Below are 12,776 nucleotides of genomic sequence, written 5' to 3'. Positions count from 1 at the left end.
GTCTTCTCCCCATTGATTGGTAGCCTGTTTAGCCCGGACCGCTTATTAGAGATGGACCATCCAGCCCCACTGGAAGGCACCCCTAATAAGGACATGTTCATGAAGCATGGATTGACCGCTATTGCCTATAGTAAACTATGGCATAAATATACAAAACAAGGTCAAGAAAGTCAATGGCCCCTGATAGGATCCTTCGATGATGACAAAATAAAAACGCTAGAAACTGCCCTAGGTAAAAACAAGACAACACCTACTATGCTTGATAGCTTCGGCATGTGGCGAAAAGAAACTGAACAGCGTAAAAAGAAAACTGAGAGTAGGTTGGAAAAAGAGCTGCAAAAAGCAGCCCACCTAGCTGCTCAGAAGCTAAAAAAGGAGATAGAGGAAAGAGAGAAAGCTAAACAGAAACTAGAAAGGGAAACGCCAAGCCAGTGTCCGGTTAGAACCCCCTCCATGCTCTACCCTGATTTACCCTCGAAACGACAAGCCAATGAGGACCTGCTGCTAGGTCCCCCTATCATCTACATGCCCCCTCCATATGCCCCTTCTCGACCCTTGGCGCAGCACGCGCCACCCCCAGGTACAAGCGAAGGTACCGCCGCAGCGTCGGCCCCAATGGCCTCTGTGCCAGCCGAACCCCTGGTATTAAAACCCGCATCAACGGCAACGTTAGACGAGCATGAGACTCAAGGGGCCGGCCTTGCAAGAACAAACAGACTAGACAAAGATGAGCGAGCGGGGATCGACAAAATAGCAAGGACACTGGTAGAAAGGAAGGATGATGAAGAGTACATCACAGATATGTTCAGCTCGTATACAGGGAGTCACAGACGACATTTTACCGTACGACTGTGTTATCATGTCTTGAATGCATACGAGGACCGATATCGAGACAAAGGTCCCGAGAACCTAAGGACTCTGTACCGGAAGGTCGATATCGGGGATGAGGGCGAGTGTGATGTGTCGGACCTCCTTACGCGTACGCTTGAGGTTTTCCGCCACCTCACTGAACGAAAGCCGGGAGCTAAATCCACGGCCCCCGTAGTGACCGAACCACCAACCGAGCAATCTAACACCATGATGCCGATACGTGAGGCTGCCCCTTACTGGGTCCCCCCTCGAGGTACAGGGACTCACGATGATGCAAACAACCAAGATGCGAAGGGAAGGGTAGTATACAACTGGGTCTACCAGCCATGGGACCGGCAAGAGATACTGACATTCCGGAAATCTCTGCCCGACCTACGTAAAAACCCCACTGCCTTCTATACTGAATTGGGTACAGCCCTGGGTTCAACTATCATGACCCTGGCTGACATCGACTTGTTCTTCGGGTTATGTCTACCAGCTGATGTGTGGAAGCAAATCCGGAAAGTCGACCACCTTGAGCTGTTCGGACATACCTGGCCACAACTCGATGACTTGGATAAACAACGGGGACCAGGACAAAAGCCATTGAAATCCATTCTAGACCTCCCAGATAAAATTGTAGAGAAATTAAAAACCCTGATCCCAGAAAAGAAAGTGGACTGGTCGATAGTAACAGCCTGTCGCCAAAAACCCCAGGAGGATGTATCGGAATACTTCTCCCGGTTTGAAACGGTGTTCTCCGATTACAGCGGCCAGGACATGACCACTGCAACCGGACACCATCTGTTTGTCCAGAATTATGTTAAGGGCCTATCATTGGACATCTCCCAGAAACTACAGGCCAGCGAGAGTAGTTGGGCAGCCTCCAAACCTACCGCGATTCTTCAAATGGCCCAATATTATGAGCATCAGAAAAATGAAAACGATAGGGCGACAGAGAAAAAGAAGAAAGACTTAAAAGAGAGGGTGATGATTGCCAAACTGCAAGGGGTGACTATAGGACGAGACCAATACCGGGGAAACTACCAGACAAACGTCCCTAAGACTGCGTTTCCCCAGGACCGCACTCTGACCCCCTACAGTGGACGCACAGACCTTAGAGATGACCAGTGCGCTTTCTGCAAAGGGACTGGCCATTGGAAATCCCAGTGCCCAGTTCTCCTGGAAATGATCAGGAACAGAGACCCCAGGGATGTAGCAAACGGACCGAGACCTAAGGGACCACAACGAGGGCCCCCAAATGACGCGACTAATGACAGATCGAGCAGACCGAATACGTTCGATCGACCCAGACAGAACCAATATCAACAATCTGACTATGACGACACTCACACCTTTGCATAGGACAGCCAAGGGCGAGGGAGGGATCCAGTCGAGCTCTATGTTGACCAGCAGGGCCCTTATGTCACTGCTAAGGTCCTGGGTACCAAGTCTCCATTTCTGGTAGACACTGGCGCAACACGTAGTGCGTTATCTAAACGACTGATTCCAAGGGCACCCTTGTCTGGCTCACTCATAACATCGACAGGTTTCGATGGAACGCCCTCCACCAACCCTTTGTCTGCCCCGATTCTCTTTGACGTAGAAAACAACACCACCGACACCACGTTCTTGCTTTCCTCCAATAGCCCTGACGCTATTATGGGACTTGACTTACTGAAACACTTCCGAGCGACGATTAGGTGTTCTCAAGATGGAGTTCGAGTGTTTCTTTACGACAACCCCGTTCTGCTTAAACATTGTTCCCCCCGACACATGTTTTCCATCACCGACGTCGACGCGTCCCTGCTTGACACCCTACCTCCGTATCTGTGGGCCAAAGCGGATTCGGACGTAGGGCGTATGTTAATTGACCCAGTGCACATTACTGTCCGACCAGACGCAACACTCCCAAAACTCCCCCAATATCGGATATCGCCAGAAGGCGAGAAGGCATTGGTAATGATTATCCAGTCACTGATAGACGCAGGAGTGGTAGAGGAAGTGGTTAGCAACGTTTGCAACAGCCCTATCTTGCCCATTATCAAGAAGCAGGGAGAGGGAGATGAGAAAGCATACCGTTTCATCATCGACCTCCGAGAGATCAACAAAGTGGTAGTACCCCAGTACCCTGTGGTCTCAGACATCACCACCATCCTGACCTTGATTCCATCCACTGCAACTACCTTTTCCGTCATCGACCTCAAGAACGCATTCTTCTCCATCCCCATCCACCCAGACAGCCGATATCTCTTCGGCTTTACCCTAAAATCCCGCTCATATAGGTTTTGCCGAGCCCCTCAAGGCTACACGGAGAGCCCTAGCATCTACAGCCAGGCCCTCAAAAGGCAACTAGACCAAGTCCGGTTACCCGACGGGGTGGTGTTGGTACAATATGTCGATGACATCCTTTTGGCAGCCGACACCACCCCTCTAGCGGTTACCGCCACCATTCAACTCTTGCACTTCCTTGCGGAAAATGGCCACAAGGTCTCCAAGAAGAAGTTGCAATTCTGCCTACCCCAGGTCACTTACCTAGGCCACCTTCTGTCCAAAGATGGAAGGAAACTCACCCCTGATCGAATCCAGACCATTCTAGACACCCCTGTCCCTAAAACCCAGAAGCAGGTTCGCTCCCTATTAGGCCTCACCTCCTTCTGCCGACAATGGTTGCCAAACTTCAGCCTCGTTGTAAAACCACTGCTCTCTCTCCTAAACAAAGACGTCCCTTTCCCACTCCCTTGGACTCCTGAGTGTCAAACCTCCTTCACAGAACTACGAGATGCCCTTTGCTCAGCCCCTGTCCTGGGTACCCCTGATTACAGGAAGCCCTTCTCCCTTTACACTCACGAAAGGGAGGGGTGCGCTTTATCTGTCCTGACCCAGGCCATCGGTCCTAAGCAACGACCGTGCGCTTACTTCTCTGCCACTCTTGACCCTGTCGCCAGAGCCTTGCCTGCCTGCCTTCGAGCTGTAGCTGCTGCTGCAGTCTCTATCCGACAGAGTGAGGGGATTGTACTCTCGAATTCCCTCACGGTACTGGTACCCCATGCAGTCGACACCCTCCTGAACCAAACCAAGACGCAACATCTGACGAGTGCACGACTGACTGGATACGAACTAACCTTGCTTGCCCCCCATATCACCCTGAAAAGATGCACCACACTGAACCCAGCAACTCTGTTACCCCTGCCAGAGAACGACCCCAATGTGCACCCCGTACATGACTGCGTGACTCTTACGGACGAACAGACCAGGAGTAGGGTCGATCTCAGAGACACAGCTTTCCCTGACCCCGACGGGGAGTTGTGGGTGGACGGTTCTTGCATCAAACTCTCCGATGGTACCACTTCCGCTGCCTATGCAGTCACCACGGCTCGAACTGTAGTAGAAACAGCCCGCATCACCCAGCGATCTGCCCAGGCAGCGGAACTGATTGCTTTGACGAGAGCCTGCATCCTGGCAACAGGAACCACGGCGAACATTTACACCGACAGCCAGTATGCCTTCGGGGTGGTTCACCATTTTGGGCTCCTCTGGAGGGAGAGAGGATACTTGACCTCACACGGCACACCCATTCTGCACGGGGATTTAGTCTCCGCCTTAATCGAAGCTGTCCTCCTCCCCAACAAACTTGCCGTTATCAAATGCCAGGCACACAAGAAGGTGACAGACATTATTGGACAGGGAAATGCACTAGCCGACATCACCGCCCGAACGACAGCAGAAAATAGAACGACAACACGTATGTACGTGACCAGGTCACAAGCAGAAAACTGGACTGACGCCAAGGACACAATTAGAGACATACAAATGGCTAGCACACAACACGAATTGACTGAATGGGCACGGGTGGGATTGAAAGACGATGAAGGCTGCTGGCGGACAAAAGACACGAACAGATGGTTGCTACCTGATTCATACTTGATTCCCATATTAACCATGGCACACTCCCCAGCCCACATAGGATCAGCCCCCATGATCGAACTTGTCTCCAGGGTTTGGCACAATGACAAGATCCCAGATTCCGCCAAACGCCTGGTCCAACAATGCTTAATATGCCTGCAACACAACCCCGGGAAGGGAACTGTAGTACCCCGGGGGGGATTTGGGGTCCCAAACCACCCATTTGAAGTCCTGCAGATGGATTACATCCAGCTAGACAGATGCCAAGGCCTGAAATATGTACTTGTCGTGGTATGCGCATTTAGCAAATGGGTGGAAGCATATCCAACCCGCGACAACACCGCTATGGCCACAGCAAAGGTCCTGTTAAAGGAGTTTTTCCCCCGTTATGGCCTCTGTCGTGTTTTATGGAGTGATAATGGCCCCCACTTCGTAGCCAACGTTATCCAGCTCATCCTAAATGGGCTGGGTATCAGACAGAAATTCCACGCAGTCTTCCACCCTCAATCTGCTGGGCTTGTCGAACGACACAACGCCACACTAAAGCTTAAACTGGCCAAAATAGTGGCTACGACGGGCCTGAAATGGCCAGACGCCCTCCCATTGGCATTGCTATCGATGCGCTCTACCCCCACCCGACATCACTTAACCCCTTATGAAGTTGTCTTCGGTCGACCCATGAGCGTCTGGTCTGCCCCGAAACCAACGTCCATTCATGACGTTCCGGATGTCCTAATGTCTGATTATCTGTACAAATTGACTGAAACTTTGTCTGTCCTTCATCAGCAGGTGCGGCAGGCCATCCCCGATGCTTCCAGGGGTCCGGGTCACGCCATCCAGCCGGGGGACTTCGTGCTGATCCGAAACTTTCAGCGATCAAAGAGTTTGGAACCCCGGTGGACGGGCCCCTGGCAAGTGCTGATCACCACTCGGACCGCACTTCGAGTGGAGGGGAAGAAACACTGGCTGCACGCTCATCACTGCAAAAAGGTCTCTCCAGCCCTGGCCACGACAGACACCGTCAACACCCAAGAAGAGCTCCTGAACCGGGACCGACCATCGTTGAGCTGCTACCCTGATACAGAGACACTTGAACTTTCAAAACATCCTGACCCCACTGTGCCATCTCGAGAAGGGTATTTCCTGCGTCGAAAGGAGGGAGCTTCGGCTAAGTAGGCCACGGACTAAGCTTAAGAATCTCAGAACGGTGACCCAAACTACCAAGGGTTACCTGGAGAGAAGCTAAAACTGAGTCTGTGGTCCTGCCCACTACCGAGCACCTTGAAGACGAAGATGATGGAAGCGCCAGATAAGAAGATGATGGAACAGGAAATACCCACTACAGAAATCCGAGAACAGACAGACTCCATAGCTCAAAGACAATTGCACTCTTCATCGTAATCCTCCTCTGTTTTCTCCTCATGACTACGCTCTGGATTATGGAAGAACACGCACCTGCTCACGAAACATTTCTAACCACTGCTCAGCCTACCACCACGAAGGAACATTATCTAATTTCGCTCTCTCCTCAACTAAGAGAGAGGCGAAAGGAGTTTTGGAACAACTCTTTCGTGCAGCTACTTCACCAGCACAATCTTGCCACCAACGCCACCAACTGCTGGATCTGTGGGTTGCTACCCCATGCCACTGGACATTCAATACCATTCATCCCTTCACCCTTCTCCGTCCACGGCTCCTGCCTTGCCTGGCTGATCCTCCTGCAAGAGAGCTATACGGAAAATGCCACCTCCAGCAGAGCTGCAGCACATTCTTCTCATGGGGCCGGGCGAAACAAGACAAAGACACACTTCTGCCCGCTGACCCCCAGCGACTCAATCCAAATGGACATTCCGGCCAAAGAACGAATCGAAATGCAGGTGTTCCACAATCCAACCAGACCCACCTTCTCCTATCTGCGGAAACGAACGGCTGCCACTCTGACTGTAGCCCTGACGGTCATCAACGTCACAGGCCACATGTGTGTAGAAGGACTTGGGACACAGCTGGTGGGTCACAGCGCTTGCCGCTTTACCAGAACTTTGGACTCCACGGATCCACCTTCCTTTGTGTCATCCCCAAACATGTATTTCATCTGTGGCACTAAGGCCTACACCTGGCTCCCCAAAGGCTGGGGGGGCACTTGCTACATCTCCTTCGTCCTTCCTCCAACTTATGTGGCCCCAGCGAATCACCACAGGCAAAAACGAGCAAAAGACGTTGAGCAAGCCGACTCAACAGGAGCACAGTTCCTCGATGCTATGAAAGGACTCGTCCCCCTCTGGGGCCCGATGGCAAACAGCCGTGCCATCCGACATTTGACTCAGGCAGTCGAGACAACCATGAACATCACAGCGGGCATCTTTGCCAACAACACTGCCGAGCTCCAAGCGGTCCGTTTGGTGGCTCTTCAGAACCGCCTCGTTCTAGATGTGGTTCTGGCGGACCGTGGAGGAGCATGCCGCATTATTGGGGCCAGCTGTTGTACATACATACCGGACAACTCACCCTCAGTGTACAAAGCCATCAAACATCTTCACAGACTCTCCTCGGAAGTTCACCAAGAGCAAGAAGAATGGTCGCTTGGTGGTTGGTTCTGGGACACCATCAAAAGTTGGGGCTGGAGACTGCTCACCATTATCCTGATTCCCGTAGTTGTAATATGTGGCCTATGCTTAGGGATTCAATGTTTGCCACCTATGTGTTCTTTATGTGCGAGTTGTATTTTTCCCAAAACTGTGGACATTGGAAGCGAACACATGAGGGCATTATATGATGCCGAAGTTAGGAATTTGATGAAAATTGACATTGAGTAAGCAAGTTGGCTAGATATGTTGAAAAGGGAGGACTGTTAAAAGTTAGGCTGAAAACCGTCAACATTATCGGCGCCCTCTTGCTCTCCTTAAACCTTTTGTGCGCGTAAAACAGCCGCCATTTTGGACACCATGGCTTCCCCGCTCTCGCCGAGAGCCAGCGCGTCTCTCTCTCTCTCTCCTAACTTCGCTGGCAACCCCCCCCCTGCTTGCACCTGCCTTGAGTCATAAACCCCTCTTCGGCACTGCTCTGCCCCAGGCTCTCATCCTGTTCCCAGCGCGACACCTCCCTGCTTCCCCGTTATGACCTCCGGCCCTTTTGATGCAAACCCCCTTTTCCCCGTATGTCCGTCTGTCTTCCCCGTTCCCAGGCCGACACCTAGCTCTGCCGATACCATTCTCTTGCCCCTCCCCATACAATAGGAAGCTTCCCTCCTCAAAGGACCCCCGAGATGATCAAAGCCCCCCATCCCACGAGATCCGATCGAAACCCGCACACTCCGTGAATCGGCGGAATACCCAGCTGCGCAATGATCATCACCTGTTGTGAACGGGGCGGGGACTTCCACTGTAGCCTTGCATGGGAACGGGCTGGGAAGGGGGGATTCTGAGGATGTCTTTCCGTACATCAAAGTATCGACGAGAATGTGTTACATGTAATAAAGAGATAAACTCGTGTATAAGAGGCCAGGCCTCCGGGATGCAGTTAGAGCACCTCAGAACGATACCTTCTGTCCGTTTCGTTGTGTTCTCCTCCGGAGAGAATAAAAACTTTGTTTCCTGCCTTCCAGTCTCCAGCGCCTGCCTCTTCAATAGTTTAACTTCTTTGTGGGTTCAAGAGGCGACATCGCCGGGCAATAATTAAGGATCTTATATTCTGGTTGGTAGTGCCCCCCAGTTTGTATTTTTCCACAGCCTGACTCCAAAATGGCCGCGCGGGAATCTCGTGTTCAACGAGATTTTTGGCCGTTTTTCTCTTTCATTCCACCGGACTCGCTTTATTACTCGGCGCTTTCACACCCCACTCACCGCTTACTGGTTGCAGCCAGGATTCACCGCTTCAGGTAGGGCAGCTTTCCGTGTCTTTTGCCGCCGGGGTGGGCTCCCGGTGGGCACTTTAAGCAGGACGCTCCAGCCTCCGCACGCGGGGCGAGCTCCGCTTCTTCCGCCGCCGGGGTGGGCTCCCGGTGGGCAGTTCGGGCAGCGCGCTCAAGCCCCCGAACGCGGGGCAGGCTCCGAGTCTTCCGCCGCCGGGGTGGGATCCCGGTAGGCAGGAGCCGCAGCACGCTCCAGCCCCCACACATGGGGCGAGCTCCGGGCGGGTCGAGCACCGCTGGGTGGCTGGGGTGGGCTCCCAGCTCGTGCGGTCGCTCTCCCACTGGTGGACGCCTCTTCTCTGGGACGTGCACCGAGCTAGCCATCCTCACACACACACGTGAGATCGAGGCACCTTCGTCGCCAGATGTAATATCTTGCTGGGTATAAACGCACGCAGACACCGAGTTGCTAATCACAGCTTCTTTATTAGAGTCCTTCTTCCTCGTGGGCTAATGGCTAACTGCCGTCCCTAGCCCCAGCTCCTCCCTTTCCGCCCGCCCTCGTCCCCACTTCGGGCATGTCCTAGTGCCTGACTGCTGTGGTCACTGCGGACATCATTACACCTATCTCCCGGGCCGTGTCTGCAGAGGAAATGGGCCGGGACACCATCACTGACCCCCAAAGTCCAGAGGAGAGGGGTGGCACCATTGCACCCCCAGTAGTAGCATGCCTGCCCCACAACATGAGCTGATGTCTGGAGCGAGAGGGCGGCTACCATTAGTGAAGCGAGTACTGCCCACAGTAGTGGGCATGGAGGGAGAAGCTTCTGCGGTCTCACGCTGAAGTGTGGACCAGGTGGGAGCTGGCAGGGCAGCAAGGGGTGACTTCCCTCAACTGCCTCAATGTTTGGAGGAATGGGAGTGCTTGGGTGGGTCCGGGCACCCCCAAATAAAAAGAAATTACAAAGAAAAAGCCATGTGGCGTGAGGCCACACAGCAAAAATAAGGGTAGCAGCTCTCCTCTGCACAGTGTGAGAAGAACTCATCAAATATTCACTTCTCCAGGCTGGAGCGCCCCCCACAATGCCCTACGAGGCTTCCTCATGCAGAAGTGCAGCGTCTCTCCCCAAGGAGTTTTGAAAGTACCGACCCTAAATTGCCGCATCATAGAATCCTGGACTTTCTGGGATTTTTTTATTTGTCATTTTTATAACACTCCTATGGCTGGAGCTTTTGCCCTACAGTTGGGAATGCAGCGCTCTCTAGGGGCAAGTTTTATGGCTGTATTTATTGCAGTCTACAGATGTATAAGGAAGGTACATGGTATACAGCGCTCTCTAGGAGCCGAAACTTTGGTTAAATTAATGTGATGAGAAAGTGATGTTCTCTAGGGGCTGTTATTAATTTGTATGATTTGAAAGAATATAAAAAGCACAAAGACATGTACATTTTGTAATGATTATTTGTTATAATAAACTGACAATATTTATAGATCGAAGTGCATATGCTTTATTAACATTAATAAGTGCATTTACAAATGATTATTATTGCTGATTGTATTGACATACAAAATGATGATGCCTTTAACATATGGTTTGTTGATCTTGAACCTTTGCCCAAGCCAAAATACATATTTTATATGCTTGTGTGAGCCTGCAAGAGGTCAAATGTGATTATGTCATGTAATCTATGGTATTTTCCATCTTCCTAATGTATATATTTTTTAATTAATCCATAGTATTTAGTATTGTGTGTGTAATAAATGCACTTTTCCTTTTCTAAGGAAAAAAGCACTGACTGGTCTAACTTTTAATGAGTTTTATTATGTGCCAGCGAATGGTAATTACTAGCGCACCCCCCCTCCCCTGATGAGGCCTTGGACTGCTCTGCTTCGCTGCCCTAAGGGAGTCCAGTGCAACACTGGGGTGCTTTGTTCCCAGAAAGGAGAAATTGTGGATCTATTACTTGTGAAGGCTACACAATTAATAACCCGATTGCTTATAACCACTTTGTCAGAGAGGCAATCATTGACTTGACAACTAAAGGTAATGAGAACATTTTTCCACTATCAGTTTGTAATAATTACAGGACAAAAGTGGTAAAAGAGACCAATATAAACAAAATATGTGGGGACTGCACCATTTTTTGTTTAGAGCAAAAGAAACGGACTTCTCATTATTTTTATATGAGTCTTAGAGCCCACTTTGTACTCAGCTCTATTTGGAAGGTGACAGCTTGCATAACAAGATACACATCATGTTCATTTGAGTCTTTGGTGTGCAAAAGTTTTTCTGGTTCTCAAAATATATGTGATTCAAAATGATCAGCAAGCAAAGTGTGAGGTAAATTACATTTTTATTATTTTTTGGTATGCAGTTCATTTACTCTGAAACGTTATAGATACATAGGTACATCACTAAGATGATGTCCATAGGCTGTTTTTCAGGAAAATGTGTTTTTTGTTGTTTTTTTAAAGAAAAAAGTAACACATGGAGGCTTAAACACAGCAAATCGCAACACATATTCTAAAGCATGGATTATTTTAGGAAGCTGAATAATAGAATTGCTTTGTGGTTAGTTTTGACTTGACAGCACTGTTGTCAGAGCAACCTATTTCAAGCAATTGTGTAAAATATACATAGAGTGAGCTTTGGCTCCATCCAGAGGAATGTTACTCTCTCACCTCATGTTGTTGATAGTTTCATACATTTTTCCACTTTCAATGGAGTGCTTGCTTTGCTGAAACTGTTTTAGTCTGGAATTGTTTGCAAATCACACATGCAGGTACATTAATATGTTTATGCATCTTCACATGCATAAGAGCTCAAAATCCAGCTGCTTTCCCAATGTGCTTGTTTTGTTTTGGGTCAGTATGCTGTGTTCAGCAGTGTTTACAAGCCATCATATGGCTCATAGTCCTGAGTGGAATGTGTGTGAGAAGAGCTGACTGAGTCACGCGGTCTGAGGTGGCTGTGGCAGGTTCTGCATACAGGTGGAAGCATGCTGCATTCCTGAAGCAGTAATTTCAAGTACTTCCTGAATTTTTGTCCAAGAAAGACATAAATAATTGGATTAAGGCAGCAGTGGACAAATGCTAGGGTTTCAGAGAGTTGTAATGAATAGTCCAACTGTTGCCTGCTCTGGCAGTCGCTCAGCATGCCCAGCTTGCCCAGCTCTTGCATCATATGTAGAAAAAGAACTATGTTGTAAGGTGTCCAGAACACAAAAAACACAATGATAACTGCAAAAATTAACTTGACTGCCCGGTTTTTCTTCTCATTCTTACAATGGAGTAAATTTTTGATGATCATAGAGTAGCAGAAGACCATAATGATTGATGGGATTACTAATCCCAAAATATTAACTTCTAGAGTGCAAAACATTTTCCATATGTCTGCTGGATCTGGAAAGTTGGGTTTGCAGCTGGTGTAATTTTGCTCATGAAACACTTGATTGAACATGAGCTCTGGGATTGAAGCAAAAAGAGCAACTACCCACACCGCAATGCTTGTGATTGTGCCATAAGTGACGGTTCTAGCTCTCATAGCAAATATGGCATGGACGATTGCCAAGTACCGGTCTACACTCATTAGAGTTATGAAGAAGATCCCACTGTAGAAGCCAACCAGGTAGAACCCGGAGATCATTTTGCACATGGCCATTCCGAACACCCATTCATCTACTGCATAGTAAATCCAGAACGGAAGCGAGAAAACAAACAACAGATCTGAGATGGCCAGATTCAGTAGGTAAACGTCGGTCATGCTCTTCAGTCGCTTGTACTGGATCAGGACGCAGACCACCAGTGTGTTGCCCACCAGCCCGAACACAAACACCAAGCTGTAGAGCACTGGTAAGAATTTGCCTCTGAACATTTTGATGCCATCTTTTTTGCAAGGGGTGGGATAGTCAGAATAATTCTCGTCGTAGTCGTACAGAGTGGTGGTGATTTGCTCCGAAAGGTTCATGTCACAGGAAATGCTGTGTTCAACCTAGAGTGGGGAACAGATGATTCCATCAGAAAAGTGCTTTAGGTAGACTTAAAAGAAGATCAGGGCTCACCTGAGCCCAACAATTAAAGTTTATTCAAACTGCCTTTGTTTCACTAAACATATGTACATACCCTTTATGTACCCCACTTACCTTTTTCTCTTTCTCAGCTGTGCCTTCATAG

At 49.6% G+C, this 12,776-nt stretch overlaps 1 protein-coding gene across 1 annotated transcript; it reads right to left on the bottom strand.

Moving 5' to 3' along the window:
* Nucleotides 1–11,493: 11,493 nt before the first annotated feature.
* Nucleotides 11,494–12,570, bottom strand: LOC144827641 (C-C chemokine receptor type 4-like). The gene has a single exon (XM_078685887.1). It carries the CDS (start codon nucleotides 12,568–12,570, stop codon nucleotides 11,494–11,496), a length of 1,077 nt encoding a protein of 358 aa, XP_078542013.1.
* Nucleotides 12,571–12,776: the final 206 nt, after the last annotated feature.

This window comes from Lissotriton helveticus, chromosome 4_1 (assembly GCF_964261635.1).
Source record: "Lissotriton helveticus chromosome 4_1, aLisHel1.1, whole genome shotgun sequence".
Taxonomy (NCBI): Eukaryota; Metazoa; Chordata; class Amphibia; order Caudata; family Salamandridae; genus Lissotriton; species Lissotriton helveticus.
Note: the sequence above shows the minus strand (reverse complement) of the source record. Positions and strands in the feature narration are given on the sequence as shown.

Coding starts and splice junctions, on each gene's coding strand:
- LOC144827641 (XM_078685887.1), bottom strand. CDS start 12,570: ATGAACCTTTCGGAGCAAATCACCACCACTCTGTACGACTACGACGAG.